The sequence below is a fragment of the Pleurodeles waltl genome, chromosome 1_2, assembly GCF_031143425.1.
Source record: "Pleurodeles waltl isolate 20211129_DDA chromosome 1_2, aPleWal1.hap1.20221129, whole genome shotgun sequence".
NCBI classification, from domain to species: Eukaryota; Metazoa; Chordata; class Amphibia; order Caudata; family Salamandridae; genus Pleurodeles; species Pleurodeles waltl.
The window spans coordinates 509,113,318-509,136,335 of record NC_090437.1 but is presented as its reverse complement, the minus strand read 5'-3'; the positions used below and the strand labels follow the sequence as shown (position 1 = coordinate 509,136,335).

Sequence of the window (23,018 nt, the reverse complement as noted above, 5' to 3'; positions counted from 1 at the left end):
ACCTGCCTTTCAAACCAGTCATTGAAAAGCTTGATGGTATCTTTGCGACACTGGGTATTCCACAGCCATTGTGATGTCTGACAATGGCCCACCCTTTAACAGTAAAGAATTGAAAGAATTAATGGAGCATCTTAACATAAAGCATCAAAAAAGTACGCCTTTGTGGCTACAGCTGATGGACTTGCACATTGAGTGTTTTATGAGTATGATAAAGAAAGCACTGCTGCATGCAACTCTTGAGCAACTCAATTTGAGAACAGTAGTAAATTCGACTCTACAAGCTTATTGTTCAACATCCCACTCAACCACAGGTGAAAGTCCTGCAACTTTAATGTTCCAGAGAGCAATAACAACCAAGTTACCTCAACTGACCAACAAGAGAGACGAAAATGAGAACATGATTAGTAAAAGGGACTTAGTTAACCAGCAAAAAAATTAAAGCTAATGCAGACAAGAGGCGACATAAAAAAGAACATCTCATTTAGAAAAGGAGAGCTGGTGATCGCCCAAAAGATGCACAAAAGGAAATCTAATGCTCCCTATGATGATGAACCTTTCCAAGTGGAGTCTATCAAGGGACACATGGTGCCTGCCCAGTGCCATGGGAAGTCTGTTACCAGAGACTCTTTTCACTTTAGGCCTGTGATTCATTAGTCTTCAACTCGAAATGGTTACACTGGCTGGCTTGTTTGCACTTGACTGACTTTGGTTGGACTTTGCCAATAAAATGTTTTATAAAAAAAAAGTTGTAAAAAGAAGTCATCTGTACTCCTTTGTGAAACAATACATTTGTACATATCTACCAACATTTCACCGGACTTCTCGCGTACAACAATGCTTAGTTGGGCAACGTGGAAGTGTGCACAAGTGTTGAGTAATTACGTAACTAAAAATTACATTGACCGAAGTGGAATACAGGAAAAAAATGCGAACTACTTTCAACGGAAATATTTTCTTTGTATCTATTTTGCGGACTGTGGATTTCTATATGTGGTAATCCGTAATTTTTGTGAAAATCTAAAGAAAGTTAGCATGACAGCAACAGGCTGATAAAACCTAATTTTAGAGAAAAGTAAAACAATTTATTGACTTTCACATGAAAGATTTAATGTTTTCGTGGAAAATGTAAATGTAACTTAAAAAAAAGTAGACAAAGAAAGAAGAGGGCTGTGTGAGGAAGACGTAAGAAGATACATGGGTGATGGTACGCAGGATATCGCAGCATTTAAAAATTCACAAAGCTAAGACATTGCACTTTCAACATTAGAGGAAAATAAAATGGTTGTGGTTTGAGTTCCCCCGACCTAGAAAGTAATTCCACTTTTAAGTAGTGCAGAAACTCTCCTCAATTATTTATTTTTGATCTGTCGCTTTGCTTCTATTCCTGATGAAAATGGCACGTATACACGGTGTTTAGTTGCAGTTTATTCACATCCCCACACAACACCATCGTCTCATTTCAAGTACCAGACAATTTCTCACTTCGTCATAAATTAGAGGCCTCAGTCCTACTGGCGGGATACTGTGGTGAGCCACCCGCCTCCTACCAAACAATGTTTCTAACACCCATTAAGAGGGCCGGGCGCGGCTCGAGGCGAGGGATTAAATAAACATACCTGCGCCGCTAGTGGGCAGTGCTCCTTACCACCGAAAGTGTAGTTAGTGTGTGTCTGTTGTCATGCGTATCTGGCTGGTGAGGCCTCCGTTAGGCCTAGGAACGTGAGAGATCCAGAGCTCATAGATACCACACAGCGCAGGAGCTCGAATAAACTTATAGATGAGGATGCACAGCACGCAGATAGATGTTGTGCAGAGAAAAGAACAGGAAGGACTTGAAGAATAGCCTCGAGTGAGATGCGGTGCTACTTGCAGGAGGCGGAGTTTGCAGTGTGGGAGAAAACGAACACTGGCAGCCCTGCAGAAAGACAGAGAAGGCAGGCCGTATGCACGACTACGCAAAGGCTAATGCAAAACGAACAGCTGCGAAATGAGCCTGCTGGCCATGGAAACGGCTAACGCAAGGAAATAAGGGGGAATGGCAAGGGTACACTGCTGCCTTAAAAGACCAAAAAGAAGAAAAAAAACAGAATCCAGAAAGAGTGCAATATTGCGGTAAAGTGCCCGAGAGAGCAGGCCCCATATGGGGGAAAAGCGCATTCTCCTTTGTATTTTAGTGTGTCCCTAGCGGTGTGAAGAGATCTTTTACCTTGACTTCTTAATTTTGTGGATGGGTGATATAAAACGGTCCAGTTGGCCAGATGTAGAAGAACTATGCCCTGCCCAAACACTCTTAATAAACATAACTAATGATGCTCACTACCTGTGGGTTAACTTTAGTGGCCTACGGGGTACAAGCAACTGTTGTCTGGAAACCATCCAAGGTGAAAGCAAACCAGGATACAGCAGTACTGCATCAGTGAAAGGGAGACAAAAGAGAGAGAGACAGATATCGAAACTCATCCTGTTCAGAAAACAGGTAGCAAACCCAATCAATTCTTATAAATCCCTGCACAAATAAGTAAACTAAAACTAAAGGTGTACTTTCTACACCTTGAGTACAGTACAACTGAGCTAAAACCCCACGTTACCAAACCCTTCAGTAACATAAAATAATTTTTGTCAACAATACTGTGGCGATATCTAGAATGATGTTACACTACACTGCAAACAGTAGATTTGGCACATGCTGCAACCTGTGGATGTCAGTACTATGCTGGTTTAGTACCTACCAGAGTATCCCTCCAGCTCCTTAAGTTTGGCCTCGTTGACATCTGTAGCAATAACTGTGGCCCCTTCTCTTGCAAATGCCTTTAAAAAAGGAAATATACAAAAATGAGTACTTAGTGTAGGAAAGGAGCATCTTTCTGACAGTCCCCACTTTAAGCCTGGTGTCAGTGTGATGAGATTGTAGTAAACCGGGATTCTGCTAATCAGGACCCCAGTGTATGTGCTCTCTCCTCTAAATATTGTTGCTGGTAAACTTTTACATCCCACATTTTACATACTGGTGCACCCGTTTAAGTCCCTAGTATAGGAGGGTGGCCCTCCATGTAGTGTGCAAAGCTAGGCTAACTGTGCAGGAGGTCCAGGCAACCACACATTGGGTTACAGGCGTAAAAACTATACCACCTAATGCTCTAATTTTTATGGTAGCTTGGTCAAGCATTTAGGCCAATCTAGGAGAAGTGCTAAACATTTGTTATTCTCACAGCATCAGTCTTGCAACTCACACACTCAAAGGAATAACTCGAGGCCAATTTATAAGAATACTTCAGATTATTATATACTTTTTAAAACCAAGATCATCAATTTTGCTTAAGTACTTTTCAAGATATGAATTTTTGAATTTTAATGAAAATAGTCTTTTGTGCGTAAATTACTCACCATAGGAATCAATGGAGGATTACCTTTAAAAATACATATAAAATTGCTCAGTAGGTTTACCAAGTTCTTCTTTTGCATACTGAGCCAGCTGGAGAAATTCAGGCGGCTCCTGGTTCCGGCAAGAGCAGCGGGAAAAGGACTCGAGCTGGGGCAGGGCCAATGCAGGGGGACCACTCGGAAAAGCACTGCATAGGTAAGTTTAAAGGTGGATCCTGGGGGCCCCCTTGGAGTGTCGAGGTCACAAGGGGTGGAGGACCCGTAGGGCAGAGGAGGTTCTTCGATGCAGGCCACAGGGCAGCCGGGTCCAGAGCGAATCAGTGAGCCAAGAGCTGTGCGCAAGGACGCCCTCAGAAGCAGGAGGTAAGTTAGTTGAAGGGTCGTTTGCAGGACAACCGGGGCACTCTGGTGGGAGGTCCAAGGTGTTCCTGAAGTCCCTTGACTAGGGCTTCCTCCTGTTCTTTTTCAGTCCCGGGCAGACTGGTTTTCGTGGTGTCCGACGTTAGCTACCCAATACCCAGGATACTGGCACCGTTTGACTGCTGGAGGGTGCAGTGCCACCAAACTTGGGTTTGTCCTCACAGTCCTCAGTGTGTCATTTGGTCCAGCTGTGGCATCCGGTTTGGGATTTAGCAGCTGGTCAGTAAGGTGACCTTCACTGGCTTGCTAGTTTCTTCCTGTTGTTGAGGGGTACCTCCACTCTGGAGGGAGTTCCTTGGCAATTTTCAAAGCCTGGAGGTCCTCTGGGGTTCTTTCGAGTTTTTCCAGTTGCCCAGCCTCAGTGGCAATGGTCTGGTCCTGGGTGCAGCAGGCAGGGTTTGGTGCCTTTTCTTTGTGCACCAGGCAATAGTTTGCAGACCTTTAGATTTTCTTGATGCTGGTCTTCTTCTGTCCGTCGAATCTGATTTCTTGGTCTAGATATTCCCACTAAATAATGTAGTTAGTGGGTATTTTAGGGGGAACCTGGTAGTGACCAATGGGTCATTTACCTTAGGGTGGCTACACCCACTAAGTGGCCACTTACTGTAAGCAGAGGTCACTTTCCTACACCCGATTGGCTATTTCCCTTCGATCCAAGATGGAGGCAAATGAAATGGAGAGTGCACCTCGCATGCAACACCTTAGGGGTTGTGCATGCTAGGTAGGGGCACTCCTCCTGTCCTTTGAGTTTCCCGCCGTTGTTCCCGCCAAAAGTGGGGGTTTGCAATAGTGGCAGCCATCTACTGCTAGCAGCATGCCTGGAGGTCGAGTTTCAAAGGCAGTAAGAACTTTGATGCTCGCCAACAGGGAAGTGCACATTTCTGAGGGAGGGGGTGTTAGCACCTCCACCCAGGAAGGGCTTTGTTCTAGATCCCAGAGAGCAGAGGCCTTAGGGCTGCAGATCTGTGTCCGGTGGTGGCAGGCTGGTCAGGACCAGACGGCAACCATACTAGGGTAGTTAGCTTTTGAAATGGGCACATCTAAGGTGGCCTCTGGGTACATTTTATAATAAATCCAACACTTTTAACAGTTTGTGTTTATCATTCTGAGTTGTTTGATACCAAACAACCCAGGGTTCAGAGTGACCATCATGTAGCTGCGAAACTCGTATTGACAAGTGTCCAGCACATGTATTAAAATTACTGCTCTGTTCACTTACTATGTCCCAGGTTTGGCAGGGACACAGTGGGGGCATATTGCTCATGCAGCTATGCCCTCACATACAGTATGATGCGCCCTGCCTTAAGGCTGGAAGGCCTATATTGCATGCAGTGTGTAGTGGGCAGGGCACACAGGCAGTGTGCCATGCTGAGTTTGTAGTTTAGGGTTCCATCAGGACACACAGCCTGCAATGGCAGTGCTGGGTGCCCCTGAATGCAGATCCCTAGAGGGTGTCACAATCGGGGTTGCTGCCCTCAGGGGCCTAACCTTAGTACCTCCTGCCCTGGGTACCGAAGTACCATTTACTAGGGACTTATGGTGACAGCTAAAGGTGTCTCCAATTGTGCCAATGCATCCCAACAGTTTTGGAAAAGGGCTCTGGCCCAGGGAACTTGGTTAGCAGGGGCCCTGGGCACTAACAACTTCTAGGCTACTTCACGTAGGCAAAACGTGGGGGGTAACCATGTTAAAAAGAGGCCTTTTCTCACACCTAGTATATTGTACTTAGGTATCCAGGGCATTGGTACACCAGGGGTCTCCCATTGGCTGCAGCCTGTATTATGCCACCCATGGAAACCCATGCAAACTGTGTCTGCAGGCCTGCCATTGCAGCCTGCGTGAAATGGTGCACGCTTTCACAGATATAAGGCTTGCTTTATATCACTGTCACTGCACTTGGATACTGCAAGTCACCCTTCTGCTAGGCCCTTCAGCCCAAGGGCAAGCTGCATGTCCCTAAGTGTAAGGGTACTCTTGCATGAGCAGGGTACCCTTACAAACCCCAGACTCCATTCCCTGGGCTTTGTAAGGGCGGGGAAGCCATCCTAAGGTATGTAGTGGATACTTGTCAACACGAGTGGTCCAAATACATAATGGCTTCTCCAAACCCAGACATGTTTGGTATCACCAATTCTAGAGCTAGTTGCATGATCCCATGTACTCTGGGGTTCCCTAGAGGATCCCCCAGTTCTGCCTGTGAAGCCTTACGAGGTCTGGCTGCCAACCCATGCTGCTGCCAACCCAAGACACTGTTCTGCCCTCCTGCTGATGAGCCTAACTCAAGCAGGGGAAGGCACAACAAAGAATTTCCTGCAAGGGAAACGTATGACCACCTCACCCCTTGAAATAGGTGTCTCTGGGCTGGGGTGGGGTGGTCTATGAGCACCACCAGGCTGCTTTGAAGGGCATTTTTGGTACTCTCCTTGCATAATCTGTTTTGCACCAGTTCAGGAACCACCGGTTCCCGCTCTGGCACGAAACCACACCAAGGACAGGGCAGAGACCACCCCCATGTCCAGCTCTGCCAGGTGGACGGTTGATTCTGCCATCTTGAAAGCAAGTTAGGCAGAGGCCCCTCGGAGCGTCTGACTGGTTAGGCCAGGTAGATGACGTCCCTGACCCCCTCTGACAGGTGGGTCACTACAGAGAGTTACCAACCCCCTTCTAGAGTTACTTAAAGGATCCTCCGAGGGTGGGTCCTCTTGTCGAGCAAGACTTCTCAAGGAACTCTCTGCAGGACATTTTCTGCTCCCGGCTTCCGGATCAGCTGCTGGTCTGCTTTGGAACTGAAACAAGACTGGGAGGGCTCCCAGTGCAACATTGTTTCTCCAGCTCCTGCATGATTTCTACAGCATCTGTGGCTGTGCATTCTCCAGGGTCACCAGGACTCTGTCTGCATCCAAGAAACAAAAAGGAATCTCCCTTGGAGTGAAGGAGTCACTCCGCTGCATCTGCTGGCGCTTCAAGACGACAACTACCGGCTGGTGGATCCTGCTGTCCCACGGACAAAAAAAAGGCTCTGCTCACAGGTGGTGGTTCTGTTGTCCTTTCCAGATCCTACTTATCTTCTGACCAACTTGGGAGACAGTGGACCCTTGTTGCTGCCACTGGAATGCAACCCCTGTGCCCTGTGACTGTTGCTCTTGCCAAGGCTTGTTGGCTCTACCTCCAAGAGATCTTCAAGAAGCCCCAGCCTCCAGCACTCTCCAACTCCAAGATCAGCTTCTACTCTGCAGCTCCAGCGATGTGGGACTCCTGTTTTGTTGTGCTGCCGAGGCCTCCCAGCGACTCCATGTGTGGGGCACTCGTGAGGGCTTCTCCGACTCCGGCAGGCTTTCCTTCCTGCTGAAGGCCTGCCTTGACTTCCCTCCAAGGGTTGAGTCACTAGGACCTTGCTGGTCCTCAAAACCCTGCACTCTTTCTTCCAACAACTAGTTGCATTTGCCTGCTCGTGGTCCTGCAGGCCACTGACCCTCCTACAATCCTGCGATTGACGTGGAACAGCTCGTCGGTGACTGCAAGGATCCCCTGCATCCCCTGGACTTCTTCCTTCACCGTCCTGCAGGAACTTCACCTCCAAGAGGGTGGGCATTGCCTACCTGCACCGATGGACGTCTCTTCGTGGTCTGGACACTGCCCCCTTCTTTTTGAGGTTCTTCACATCCGGAATCCACCCTTGGGTTCCACCGACCTGGTCCACGTGTCACGACAGCAGCTGGACAATCGAGGCTTCCATTGACTTCATCAAGGGTTTCTGACGCAAATTAATCCCTATAAACCTGGGATCCCTGGTGTAGGTACTCCAGTCTTCTGGGTATCCACAGGTGGGGGCACTCTCCATCCTGCTTTGTGCCAACTGGTTTCCTCGGGGTCCACTGGGAAGGGTCCTGCATCCATAAAAATCCAACTGCGATGATCCTGCGTTAGCCTATGGGACACCTGGCTCGATAACTACTTTGCACCCGGGCGCCTCTGGGATTTCTGGTACTTACCATGGGTGATTTCTCACTCCCCATGCCCCTGGGATTCTAACGTGCTTACCTAGGTTGGGCAGCTCCATTCTTATATCACTTTCTTAGTACATCGTTTTGCTCCCCTGCACCCCCCTTCCACCTATGGTCCCATGTATTTCTATGCTTTGCCTGCTTGTTGTTAAATGTATATTTGGTGTTTTGATATCTCCAAGTGGAGATATACCAATGTTAGTATAGCCCTGGTGTTGTAATAAAGAATACTTTATTTTTGCAACATCTGGTGTGGTTCTTTCTTGTGTATGTTACTGGCTGACTATTGTGGTACTGCAAGTGCTTTACACTCTTCCTAGATAAGCTTTAGCTGCTCACCACAAGAGAGCTTTTACGATATGGACACCTAAACACTAGGACTAAGGGTACCTGGACTCAGTATAGGGGGCCACACCATAAGTGTACACCATAAACTGAGACAGCCTCCTACACTTAGAACTATCGTCTCAACCTCAACCATGTGCACCAGACTAGACTTTTATTGCACCGGGCATTGTCCTGGTGGGCTAAAGCCATCTGTCACTTTCCCCAGCTCCCCAAGCTTAGAGGTTATTTGCAGCAGTTCTGGGAAGGCTTCAAGAGCGAGAGAAAGAGGGATGGAGTGGGTAAATAGAGAGGAAGCAATCCGAGAGAATAGATGGACGGAAAGAGAGAGCTAGCAGACGGTGGCAGTAGGGCTGGTTCAAGTCTGGCCCTGACGTGCCCCCTTGACATCGTCCTATTTTGAACATATGTATTTACTAAGAGGAAAGGAGGGTGATACCACACATTTTAAGGGCCTCCAAAGAAATCAGAATTAAATATTCTTTACATGCTACAATCAGGGTCAATGGCGATGTTGTAAGAACAAATAAGGTAGGCAAGAAAAATGCTTTATCGTACGCATGCTTTGGTCAGATGAAACGCTTTACATTTAGCACCCAGTGATGCCATTAAAAGGCGGAATAAAGTGGAGGCTTCTGTTTTGGCATATTTTGGAAGAAGGAACATTTACGCGATGTTCAAAGTCTAACCTCGACTGCTATTGTCTGAGGCATAGTTTATGTATGAACTACTTGGAAGCGTAATTATTTTACATGTTTTCAGTCAGGAAAGGAAAAGTGGGTTAAGTTTGGACTCTGTGGATTTCGACTGTCTCCCTAAGGCGGGCAGAAGTAATTGTTCAAATCAGACAAACAGCAATATGAAGACTAGCTCTAGGCAGGGTCGGCTTTAGGCATGGGCGAGCTGAGCAAAAGTCCAGGTCACCTATTTTTCAGTGGGGGCCCGGAGCTTACCTACAAAACGTCTTGTAATAATTATTTTTTGTTCTAGGGCGCCAGTGCTTGCTCTTTTATCTCCATACGCCGCATTACTGGTTGCTCCCTCCCAAGTACCTCCTCACATTTTTTGTTTAACTCTGTTTATTGCTTTTCTGTTTGGAACATTGTTAAGTACAAACATTAAAGATACAGTGTACAACAGTGGTTCCCAACCTGTGGTCCAGGGACCCCTCGGGGGTCCGCAAAGCCTCTACCTGGGGTCCGCGACTGCTTAGAAAATGAAATAATATTAACAGATTAGGTCTCAGTTTCAGTAATGACTCAGTGGAGGGGGTTCCCGGATTCCCATAATGATTCAATGGGGGTCCCCAGGTTCCAGTAATGATAAAGTGGGGTCTGAAGTCAAAAGGTTGGGAACCACTGGTGTACAATATTTAACATTTTGCGCCAGAGTATTCTGCGCAGTGTTAAACATGCATAGCCACCATGTCTTTTGCGACCATTGTGAAGACAATTAAATAGTAGAACATGGTTTGGTTAGTGCATTATTCACCTACCAAGTACCTCCTTCTATTTATAGTCCTTAGAGGGGAGACAGAGGAGAGCAGAGGGGAAAATGATGAGGAAGGGCACCAAATTTGGTTAGTCCAGTGCAATTCTTTATATATATATATTTTTTTTTTTGGTAAGGTGTAAACCCTGAACTTTTTCATACGAGTATGTCTCTTCTGTCAAGTAAACAAGATTTACCTTATAGGTAACGTGGATACAGTTTCCAATATCATTGTAACAAATGTGATTAAATGATAGTTTCTAGAATATCAGACAGAAGTTTGTCTCGTTGTCCATCTAATAGTTTTCCAGCACTTGCAGTTCCAAGCTGGTAGGTTGGCGGCACCCTGGGTAAAGTGCAGGTTTAGGCAGGCCGTCAGAGTTACCCAGGCCCCGCTGATCACAAAAAAACACAAGAAGCATTAATGAAAATATTAACAACTGCACTTCATGACATAGTTTTGCCGTCTATGCGCGTTCTTAATAGCAGCTGTTACTATTACCCAGTTTCATAGCCCTCAATCTACCAACATGTCAAGGGTGGAAAGCTAAAAGGGCCTCGCTGGGTTTCAGACTCGTGACCCCCAAGACGCAATAGTGAGCGTCTGACTCACTGATCCTTTTTGCGGGCAGGAAGATGTTTCTAACAGTGCAGCCAAATATTTGCCTTTTTAATTGGTGGCTTTATAAGATCTAACAAAGGTCACAGAAATATGTTATTTGTTTAAAAAAAAAAAAATTATAGACATTTCCAAGAGTACAAACATAACCCCGATGGGTCCCTCCAGATACAACAGTGACACCACATGTAGTCAATGCCACTGTAGAGTTAGTATCTGCCACATGTAAAAAAGAGAAACAGTATTTGAGAAAAGTAATGTAGAGCAACCCAACTAGGCCCAAACATTAACTCCCCGACACCCATTCCCCCTACCAGCCCTCCATGCTCTAGTCTCAGAATATGTGTAGCGCCCCTCCACCCCTGAAGCCAACAAATCCAGCTCGCAATCAGTAAGCTCCCTATCCTCCCATGTAAAAGGAAAATGTTCCTATGGTCTATCCTCAAGTGTTGCAGCAGGCAACCCTGATGAGCTAACGGTGGTATCCATCTCAGGTTCCCTAGTTGATCCCAAGCTCGGGCAAGGTCTATTGAACCTCTGCCCTTTCTCGTCTCTCTGAGCAACACTACACTCTCATATCCTACCCATCGAAGGAGTTCCTCCTTCCATTTCTTCAGTCTATGACCCCTCGTGGCTTTCCAGTGCATGGTGATCTCCCGTTTGGGCAGCACCAAAACTAAATCAACAAACCGCGTTGTGATCTTGCATCAGGCAGGTCTGCGGTATCCTCGTAATAATGGCATGTCAGGGGCATTAAAGGTATGGACCTCTGAGTGACTATAAAATCTACTATGTCTCTCCAATAGTCCACCAACAAGGGGCAGGACCACACCATATGTAACATCTCGCCCCCCACCCACATTGAGGACAGTCCGCCTCAGGAGTCTGGAATAATTGTCTAACAATTCAGCCCTGGGTGAGGTACACCCTGAGTAACAAAAACAAATCCATTTAAATCTGGTGTTTCTGGACACAGTATAGTTGCAAGCAAGGATCTTGGCCCATTCCGCTTCAGTGACTGCAAATGTTAGGTCTTCCTCTCATTTTTCTCCCAGTCCTACCAGGGGTGTAGTGATATTGTGGCACAAAGCTCAACAGATGCATGATACTGCTTTAACGCAGCCCAATATGGTACATAGTATTTGACAGCGCCTATGAGGTGGGGTCGGTGGAGGGGGTCTGATATGCATACGCCCCCAGTGGACACGCATCAAGGCAGTAATCATCCTATGTAATAGAAATTGACCCCTAGGAAAATCAGAGAACAATGATAAATCATCAAATGTAAAGAGTTCCCCCACCTCGAAATAGGTCTCCGATTCTGTGCACCACATAGGCAGCCCATTCTGCTAAACCCAGCAGCATGGCTCCCAGGTGAAACACTCCAGTCCCCGCAGTGGGATATCCTCCGCATATGGTTTTTTGGTATATGCACGTTGGAGGGAGTGGCACCAGCAATGTTGGATGTCCTGCAGTGCAGTGGAGCCCTCCCGGAAAGGCCTCCTCGGGTTCATGAGACTCTGATATAGAACGGGGGTGACATGTAACAATCCCACTACAGCTTCCCATGTCGTGCACTGGTATAGATCCACTGAGTAAACCATTGTAACTGCACAGCCAGGTAGTATGCCTCAAAGTCTGGGGCAGCTAATTCTCCCTCCTCCATGAAGTGCTGCAGTTTGGCCATGCTACCCTATGCCTACCAGACCTTCAAATGAGTTGGGTCAACAAGGAGTCTATTTCATTGAAGACCCTCCAGGGAATAATGAGGGGCAACGTAGAAAAAAAATACAACAGGGGAAGTGCGACCATCTTTGCCACCACAATGCGGTCCGCAACCAATAGGGGCAGGGGTTTCCAAAAGTCGATGTTAGCTTGAATGCTCCTAACAGCCGTACCTATACTACTCTCTAAGAGGCCAGAAGGGTCACGGTATGTCCGAACTCCAAGGTATGATAGACAAGTTCCCTCCCAGGTCAGTCCGTGTAGGTCATGTGGGTGGGGCGCAGTCCTACTCAATTGAAACAAGTTGGATTTTTCTTAACTGATGTGCATGCCAGAGGCCTGTCTGAAGCGTGCTAGGGAGAGTGATCGCATGTGCTAGGTCCTTAGTTACATCCCACAGAAATATAAACATACTGTCTGCATAAAGGGCAGAATAGTGCAAGATGCCCTGTACGTCCAATCACCTATAAGCCCCACCAGACCACGCACTACTAGCCAGCAGTTCAACTGCAATGGCAAATAGTCACGTCCCCCTCCCTACCTCATAGGGATGGGTCATGGGTGCTGAGTACGGGAGCCTGGTCCACTGGACAAACCCACGCCCAATCCCATTTTGGTTACGACGTGGTAGAGAAAATCAGAGCGGAGGTTATCAAATGCCTTTTTGTTATCAATCATCACCATCGCTGCTTTGTGCTTCTCTGCCAGTTTCGCATTACCAATTGCCAGAAGTCTACAGATGTTATGCAATGTATTGCGCTCATGGACAAACCCAGATTGATCTGAATGGATCAGCCTGGGCATCAGTGGAAGTAGGTGAGTCGTTAATATCCTGCTAAGTATTTTATAATGCATGTTAAGCATCGATAAGAGGCGATATGCCTTTATCTTGGTATGGGCGACCTTGTTTTAATTGCAGGACCATCAGGGCCTCGCCAGTAGTGGCAGGCAGTCGACTCGAGTCTCAGGCCGCAGCATAGAGGGCAACAAAACATGGAGCAAGGGCCTCAGGCTATGCAGCATAAAATCTGACTGGCAGCCCATTCGGGCCAGGGGCCCTCCCACATGCCATATGTTTAATTGCAGCCTGTACTTCCTGAAGTTGGATGTTCCCACCCAGCATCTCCATGTCGTCATGTGAGCCACTGGTAGATTTAGGGGGGGTTGGTCATCTCCACCAACTGGAGAGACCTGGGTCGCCTTACAAAGGAGGCAAAGCCTTTGAAGCACCTAGCCCTGGAATGTCCATCCTGGATGGAAGAGGTGGTTACACCTCTGTCCAGAGGCTTTTGTTCTGAGCCCTCAAGAGCATTGGCTCTTACCTCAGGGGTCCTGAACTCTGTCCAAGGTGGCTGCATTGTTTTGACCAGTCAGTGTCTTAGCTAGGAGTTGGTAGGTTTTGAGGGGGCACCTCTGAGGGTCCTATGAGTTCATGTATTAATAAATCCATCACTAGATTCAGTGAGGGTTTATGAATACAAGATGTTTGATTCCAAACATCCCTATTTTCAGTGAAGCCATCATGTAGCTGGGGAAGCCGTAATTACCAGTGTCCAGCATATGTACTTAAAATGGCTTCCCTGTCCACTTACTATGTCTGGAAATTGACAAAGACATAGCAGGGGCATATCTCCTCATGCAGGTATGTCCTCACATTTAATGTAATGCACACTGCCTTTAGGGCTGAAAGATCTGCTAGAGGAGTGACTTACATATATTGCATTCAGTGTAAAGGGGACAGTCACATAGGCTGTGTGCCATGTCATATTTTCATTTTAGTTCTGCACCAAGTCACGCAGCCTGCAAAAGCAGCACTGTGTGCACTTAGTGAGAGGGTCCCTGGGGGTGGCACAACTTGTGCTGCAGCCCTCAGAGGCCTCTCTTTAGTACCACATGCCCTAGGTACCAGGTGTACCATTTACAAGGGACTTCTAGAGGTAGCTAAAAGCTTTGGTAAATGGGAAAAACGACTATGCAGCTTTGGGGAAAAGAGATCTGGGACTGGGGACCTGTTTAGCAGGGACCCAGTGCACTTTCAGTCCACATTGCACCAGAAACCAGGCAAAACGTTGGGGGGGGGGAGGGGTGACCATGTAAAAAGAGGCACTTTTCTACACAGTCGATTTCACAGTAAGACATAAGAGAAATTAAGCTTGCCAACCTAAGAGGCTTCTATCCGTCACACATTTGTTGCATATGAAAACTATGAGAAAGTAAGAAGACCATGTCACATACAGAAACTCCAAATTGTTTACTAATAAGAAATTCCTTAGCTGCATCACCCGCGTGGTATGACTTATATGTCCAGGTTATTGAGATTATTTAGACAGCACCATTAGGGTGCTCAAAATACACATTCAGGAACATTACCACATAACCCATAAGGCAGACCCTAATGTACCCCTTCCTTGACAGCACATTTTGTAAATAAAGCTGAAAGCTAAAACTAATTTACCTTTTATGCAACAGAAACAATACAACGGAACAGAAGGGTTGGCAACCGAAATATTCCTTTAAGTGCCAAGAAAGGGAATGGATAAAGTAGCCACGAACTGTACAGCATTGACTTAACATGCTCCCTGTGTTGGGTTGTACACGGCTACGATAAGCAGCTGTAATATTTTTCAATTATATTAATCCACTATGTCTGCGCCACAAGTAACCATGCTTAGCAGACTTTAAAATAGACTTGAGTAATTACAAAAGTGCGATTACAATTTACATTGATCCCCTATAGGTATGCTTAGTAATAACGAATGTAAAGAAGAAACCCACTCTCCAAGACCTCACACATTACCCATGAAACATCTCCCTTCAAACCCTGTTGTAACTAAGGGGAGAACACGTAAGAATGGACACAGCACCGCATAACACTAGTGTATACTCATATACACAGCCTAGGGAGGATGCTACCCTGCGGCAACTCTGTGCCAGTAGATTGCTTATGCTACATGTACTAGTAACCATATCACCCCATTACTTAGCCACAAGTTTGTCCCAGCCTCAGTGCACCTCTGTCCCAGCAAGGGAACTTTTTATCGCAGTGTATGGGTCAACCTGCTCACTAACACCAATGTAAGTGTCTTAAATGTAATCCACGGCCCAGTGTTTCTGTAATCTTCTCACAATGTAATCACTTTGTCCAATGTCTCCTTGTAGCACGATTCTTTTATTTCGTATGCAGTACACCGCAAATCATTCCTGCGCAAGAATTACACTGGGAGTTATTAAATTGCAAATAAGTATTGCAACGTTTACAGTGGGAGTTACTTTAGTTTGTTACGCATGCGAAATATGTTGTTAATGCCTTGAGAAATTTTAACAGATTTAGCTTGGACCATAGTTCTGTGGGTACGTTGTCCAATACTCGAGCTATGACTACTGGGAAGGCATGCCCCCCAAGTCTTGCCTTGCAAAACTTCAGTACAATCATCACATTAAGCAAGGCTGAACATAACAGTCTAGGAGGAATGTACTTTGTAAACAATGTAGACATATTTCATATGCTGAGAGGCGAAGAAGGCATTATGATGAAGGTATTATGACAAAGGCATTATGACAAAGGCATTATGACAAAGGCATAAGTCCTTTAAAATGCATCTTTTCTGCACAGGTAGCAAATGGAGCTTCCTCAGGGGCACAGAAATGCTTCCAGGTTTACAGAGACCCAATATAAGTCTGGCAGCAGCATTCTGGATTAACTGCAATCTCTGTATAAAATGACCTGAAAGACTGATATATAGTGTGGTACCGAAGTCTAGCCTGACAATTATATATTCTTGAACCAACAGCTGTCTGGAAGTATGTGGGATAAATGAGAGAATCTTTTTTAACTACTCCATGAGCAGGAAACGTGGACATATGCTTTTATACCTGATGCTCAAATGATAATTTAGTGTGACAATGCCTCCTAAATTGCAGACAGTGGTAGTCGAGTCTGGAAAAGTTCCTGGGGTCACCAAGAAGGGGACCAGCAAGAAAGATTGCCAAACACTGTTTTATTTGAGTTCATACGGAGGGAAGTGGCATTCATCTAATTGGCCACTTACACAAGACATTCTTTAAACTGATCTTGCAAATCGTTAAGATTTTCTTCAATCATATTATTTGAGGTTTGTCCGCATAACCATAAAACGGAAACCCAAAGGTGGCAATATGAGCCAGGGAAGCAACAAACATTGAAGAGTGTGAGACTCCACAATAAAGATTTTTAAAGATGGAGTGAAATGAGGCTTGTTGAATAGCAAGAGTTCTGTTCTGCAAGAATCACTGAAATCATTTAACAACACTGCAGTGAATACTAATTGATCTAAGTTTTGTTAACAAAATACAATGTGGGACAGTGTTCAACGCAGCTGCCAAGTCTAAAAGAACAAGAGCTGCAGAATTCCCTTAATCCAAGATCATATTAATATGGTTAGCAGCAGCTGTTAGCACTGTCTCTGTACTAAGTGGGGACCTGAAACCACTGAGCACATTATTTTCTTCAGTAGAATGAGATACAAGGGTATTTACCCAGCTTTCCAAAATCTTGGTAAAAAATCGTAGAAGAGAGATTGGATGATAGCTTTCAGGAATCTTGGGGTCAAGAGTGTCCTTCTTTAACAGAGGAGAGACAAGCACAATTTTACTGAATGTAAAGGGACTGTTGCAGATCATGGTTATGCCTGTAAAGTTCTAATAAGTATTAGTAAGTAAATTAAAAATATTTTACATTTTCATAACCTTTTCCAAAAGTGTGTTTAAGTATGTTTATGTACATAAAGATAAAGAAAGATCACATACATTTAAAATGTAGATTACATTAAAAAAAGTTCCATTAACAATGTGTATTATTAATAATAACCGAATCATCATAGTAATATTAGGACATTTTCAAGAAAAATAAACAAGGGTAGAGCAAAAATAATTTAAAGCAAGAAAAAAAAGGTTAAAGGGAATTTTATTTTGAAATGAAAAGAAAATTAAGAAAATCATAACAAAAAAAGGTTTAAGGGACTTACTAGTTAGGTGAAAACGGTAGCTAAAAAATACTGTTTTAAACTAACACAACCATCAGTTATACTTATCTCAAGAACCTCTAACTCATGCCCTAAGGTAACTATAACTCACACCCTTGCCATGCATTATTCCTTCACATATTACATTAATCATGACTTCTTCTATGACATCATTGATAATATCACTGCAACATCTGAAATGACATCATTGATGATAACACTGTGCATGGTGGGGGCGCAAGTTACAGTTAACCTTGCACTGCAGGCCGCCACGTTTGAAAGACAGCGAAACCCACCCACTCCACCAACGAACTGCCCTATACACAGAGCAGATCTGTCATCTTTCTCCAAAAAGCACCAATAATTTTAAACACATGTATAGTTCAATGATACACACAATTCAATATTTATTAATAGTGACTACTTAATTTGTTTTTACTAAAATTGTATGAAAATACATCTGTGACTTCCTTTCTACATGGGTTTTATTGTTACATTTTGTGGGTTAAAATAATATGAAAACAGAGACATTTTTTTTAATAAAAAAAAAAAAGACGAAAAAACACAAATCTCTAAATCTTTCTTTCAACATTCTTTAGCCAAAAAATGCAATCATAAAAACACCCACATTATGGGGGTCATTTTGACCTTGGCGGACGGCGGAGGCCGTCCGCCAAGGTACCGCCGCTGAATGACCGCACCGGCCATTCAGACATTTCCTCTGGGCCGGCGGGCGCTCTCCAAAAGAGCGCCCGCCGGCCCAGAGGAAATGCCCCTGCAACGAGGACGCCGGCTCAGAATTGAGCCGGCGTAGTTGCAGGGGTGCGACGGGTGCAGTTGCACCCGTCGCGTATTTCAGTGTCTGCTTAGCAGACACTGAAATACTTTGCGGGGCCCTCTTACGGGGGCCCCTGCAGTGCCCATGCCATGGGCATGGGCACTGCAGGGGCCCCGCGGCACCCCCTACCGCCATCCTGTTCCTGGCGGGAGACCCGCCAGGAACAGGATGGCGGTAGGGGGTGTCAGAATCCCCATGGCTGCGGAGCGCGCTCCGCAGCCATGGAGGATTCACAAGGGCAGTGGTAAACTGGCGGGAGACCGCCGGTTTACCCTTTCTGGCCGCGGCTGAACCGCCGCGGTCAGAATGCCCTCGGGAGCACCGCCAGCCTGTTGGCGGTGCTCCCGTGGTAGGTGACCCTGGCGTTCACCGGCCGCCAGGGTCAGAATGACCCCCTATGTCTTTTTTTATAGCTTTTGTGGCCACATAAAAAACAGCCATAGAAAATTTCCTTGGAGGGTGCTGCATTCCTAGCTGAACCGCAAAAGATCCAGTCTACGAGATGCTTTCAAAATATTCTAGCCCCACAGGCTCCCTGGAAGCGGCTCAATTTTTCGGGGCCACGCAGGAGTCAGCTTTTTTTTCTGTTTAAGGGGTGCCCGATACACTCGCCACAGCTGCTTCCTCAATATGGACAGCAGGTGGTGAGGCCAGGGCCCCCTCGGCCCAGCCTGCATCCATTGCGGGTGCAGTGGGACCTGGCATTATAGTGATTCAGTGCTCTTGCCTGCCTGAGAGCAGGGCCAGGAGCAAAGTTTTATGCTCCCGCCTGACAGGAGAACAATAGTGTTTCCTTGCACGCACTCTTGGGCAGGGAAAGGACAGTGTCTCGTGGGTTAGGGACACCGGGACATCCCACCGGAGCTGGCCCTGGGTGATGGGGTCTCCAGGAACATGTATGGCTCTGGGAAGGGGTCTATGCAGCCCCTCTCCCCATCCAGTAAATTGTGGCCCACCTGGGGATGGGGTCCCCAGGTCCTCTACAGGCTTCAGTGCAGCCTGGGTGTGTGTGTGTATATACAATTCATGTGATTCTGCAATTCTTGTATAAAAAAAACCATCACTCATTTCTTAAAAGGCGAATTGTGAGGCACCTAGGTGCCTGTTTTACATAAATGACGTCAGAACTAAACTGAAACTACTTTTTACAGTTCAATTCTGACACCACAATGCCTTCAGCCAGAGGCAGCAGCTGAGGGGAAAGATCCTTCAGGTCAGGGAGCATAATTAAAGTTGCTGTTTATCGAACGAAAATGAAACATGGGTTTTCTTTCTTCTGCTCTATTGTTCTAGCGCTACAGTGACAACCAGAAATAAGTTATTTGCAGCAACATGTTTATTTTTTGCACTCCTTAGGTAGTTATAAAAAAGTTAGAATCTTTCTGTATGTTCTACACATTCTGACCTACTGCATTTTTTTCCTTCTAATAAACCGATATGTATGAAACTGATTCGAATATCTTCTTTCAGCAAATAGTGCAGTGTTTTTGATGTGCTTAATTCTGTACCAAAGATCCTATTTTATTCTTCATGTTTGCAAACATATTTGTTCTTTGATAGGAAAGAGCCACGTACCATGGATTTAAACAGGTTGTGCGAAAGAGTACGGTATGACCATGTATTATAAGGGATAAAGTACCCACTGTTGTACATGATAAGGATACTGATCTAGTTTTATTTGTAAAACTCAGCAGACCTGTCAAGTGAGATATAGAGATAATTTTAAAAAAAGAGGGGGAAGGAGGGATTTACCTCCATTATAAGTACATTTAAATAACATTCTTCAAAGTTAAATTAAAAAATGTATGCAAGTATACTAAAATAGATTTTAAAGTGAAAAAAAAAATAACACAACTTAATAAAAAATACAATAATAAATTTATGTACACAGAGCTTAAAAATTAGAAATTCACAGTTTATAGTAAGGATTTCAATCCGTAATTCACACACCAACCATGTAAACCTTAACTCACACACCAAATCCAGAACCTCGCAATATTTAGACCAATTAATAAATCTAGAAACTATAATGCAGTTAAATAACACACAACCAATAAACAATAAAAAATACTACACTGACATCTCTTTCAAAGTGGTAAAAGTAAGGTGATATGTAATCATATCTGTAAAATTATTTGAAACATCTGTTATTGCATATGATGCACTGGAAGTGGGGTCTTTTGTGTGTGAGGTATGGTTTGAATGGCTGATATGCAAGACATGGACTGTGGTCCTATCCATTGCTAGCAAATTTCAGGAGGTTTTTCAGTGAAAGCAGTTAAATGATAACTGCACTTTAACTGTGTTTTTTTTAGTGAATTTCTGAAGATTTTTTAAACATACTTTGAGGAGGTATGACCACAGCCAATAATAACCACTTATACTTTTTTTTTTTTTAGATGATGTTTTGATTTTTTGTCATATACTATATATATATATATATATATATATATATATATATATATATATATATATATATATATATATATATATAAAATAAAATTATAAACGCATTTGCAAAGTTTGCTATCTAAAGGTACTAACAATATATGGACTCCCAACGTAGCGACCATGATGAAATGACCCACTGATTTTGCCTGCGAAGTCATGATCAACAGCTCTCCTTATCTCAACATCCTTATTTCTCTTTTCTAATTTCAATGACTCTCTGCATCCGTTGCATCAATGTACATGTTTACTAGAGAGCAGAGATGTATTGGTGGATTGCCAATGTATGAGTCACATTTACTCAGAGTGACGTTGTGCATGGCAGTATCGGTGCTAAAGCTTTCACCTGTCCCAGTGCAGGAGTATTTGATATTGGTCTTTCTTTTCTCTGGGCCATTGACAGTGTATGTTTTTTCAAATTTATGTTGACAGTGTTCCTTTGTTTAGATGTTACTGTTTCCTCTCCCACAGTAATAGGTTTCCCCCAAACCAACTGGGTAGGCTTGAATGTAGTTGTTGCAGGCTCTGGTTATGGCAACAGGGTGTGGCTGCCAGGAAAATGAGTTGTAGATGGCACAGGTGATGTAACAGGACAAGAGTAATCTACCTTCTGGAGAGATGTATCCAAAGCATCCTTGCTTCCCACTGCCTCTTTAGACTTACTATTGCAGTTGCTCGACCTATTCCCTGAGCTGCAGCAGACAGCACAATGATCTTCCCATCCAGTCGACCCATGCTGTAACCTTCAAGAGACAAAACCTGACTGTAAGATCTGAAAACATTGCAATCTTAATCGCAGCTGGTAAACATAAAAAAGGAGGAAAAACAATATTTCATCACACAACTATGTCAACAGAAACACCTTCATACTGCAGAATGACTAAACAAACAAATTCATGATAACAATAGAAAAACAAACCAAGTTAAACATTGGAGAGTTCACAATTCCACCAAGGACAGCAACACATCCAGGCAGTCCTTTGATTTACTTAGTTACTGAACTATTGAGTTTTAGTTGAAAACTTAACAATTATGTATTAATTAAATAAAACCAATATAACACGAAAAGCAAAACAGATCAGAGTCGCTCTAATGCTATAGGGGAAGATAGGGAAAATATTTAGGATACATCCTCCCATCCTAAACATACAACAGAACAAAGAATCCTAAATAAAACAACAGGGGGGTCTTTTTATATTGCTACAAGACCACAGTGTAGGAACATTCCCCATTTGGGTGTCACCTCCACTAAAAAGTCCCTGCTAAACAGATCCCCAGTGCCAGAGCTCTTTCCCTAAAAACAGGTAACGATGTGTTCAATTGGCACTCACTCCTCTACACTTGTAAGTTCCTAGTAGAGGATGGCCCTTGTACCAAGGGCCTGGGTTGTGGAGAGGGCCACTAAGGGCTGTAGCATCCATTGTGCCGCTCTCAGGGACCCCCCAAAACAAGATGAACACAGGTGTCCTTGCAGTCTGCGTGTCCTGGTACAAGCCAGGTGAAAATACAACATGGAACATTGTGTGCAATGCCCCGGTCAATGCTTCTAAGTACATGTATCTCACCCCTACAGCAGGTCCTGGAGCCCTAAGGCAGGGTGCATTATATTTGATGTGTTATCCTATCTGCTTGAGCTGATAAGATTCTGTGATGCAGAGCCCCATTGCTGAGCACTACAAGTGAGCAAGGAAGCCATCTTAAGGTATGTGCTGGACACTCATCACCACGAGTTACTCAGCTACATATTGGTTTCGCTGAAACCTCTGGTGTTTGTTATCAAATACCTTGCTTTAATAAACCCAGGCTGATGCCAGCCTCGGATTTACTATGACATGCACCTGGAGGTGCTCTCTGAACTACACTAGTCTCTGAGAGTGTTGGCTGACTGGTCTCAACCAGCTTGCCACTACAACAGGTTTCTGACCCCTGAAGGTGACACCCATCGCTATCAGAGGTCAGAAACAAAGCCTCCCCTGGAGTAAGGTACTGTCACCTACTCCAGCAGAACGGCTAGCAGATCTGCGTACCAAGGTCAGGGACTTCAAAGGCCCTGCCGCCTTTGGTAAGCAACTCCCAACTTCCCCAGAACTGGGTGTCTCCATCCCATGCCCTGAGGCCAACTCGGTACCAGAACAGGCATAATTTACAGAGTGCTCATTTTTATTACATAATAAATTGGGAGCAAAAATGTAGGAAGCTGGCCTGGTGTGTGGTGGACACCTATGGTGATGGCACCTTATACCAGGTCCAGGCGACCCCTAATTGTGAATGTAGGCAGTGTCCAGAAAGCCAGGACTCTCTAGAGGTAGCTGTGGATGAGCAACCAAAACCTAGTAGACATGCAAAGCTTAGGCAATACCACAATAGTCACACAGCAACTTATCACACATGAATAATCACACAGTATTACAAAAATGAAGGTACTTTATTATAGTAACACAAAACTAGATTACTTATAGGCAGTCTCCCGAAATGGAGGTAAGTACACACTATATATATATATATATATATATATATATATATATATATATATATTTACACATACACATAATAGTGATCAGAAAATAGCATACAAACAACAAGCATTGACAAGAATTGTAGAAAATAGTGAAGACCCTAACCTTATACTTAAAAACTGGAATGCAAAGTGAAGTCCCCCACCCAAGGATTTGGAGTTGTTAGAGGGGAGCTGGAAGAAGTAGGAACCCCAAGAAGAGAGTAAGTGAGTGACCACCAGTGACCAGGAG

The 23,018-nt window shown here is 44.7% G+C and overlaps 1 protein-coding gene across 1 annotated transcript in view; it reads right to left on the bottom strand.

The window, feature by feature from the left end:
- The window catches only part of BDH2 (3-hydroxybutyrate dehydrogenase 2), a 189,014-nt gene that overhangs the window by 112,685 nt on the left and 53,311 nt on the right, over positions 1-23,018 (bottom strand). The window contains exons 2-3 of the mRNA XM_069241530.1: positions 20,935-21,014; positions 2,730-2,808 (exon numbers count right to left, since the gene is read on the bottom strand). Coding sequence (XP_069097631.1) covers positions 2,730-2,808; positions 20,935-21,006 — 151 coding nt within the window. The 5' untranslated portion in view covers positions 21,007-21,014. The remainder of the gene's footprint in view (positions 1-2,729; positions 2,809-20,934; positions 21,015-23,018) is intronic.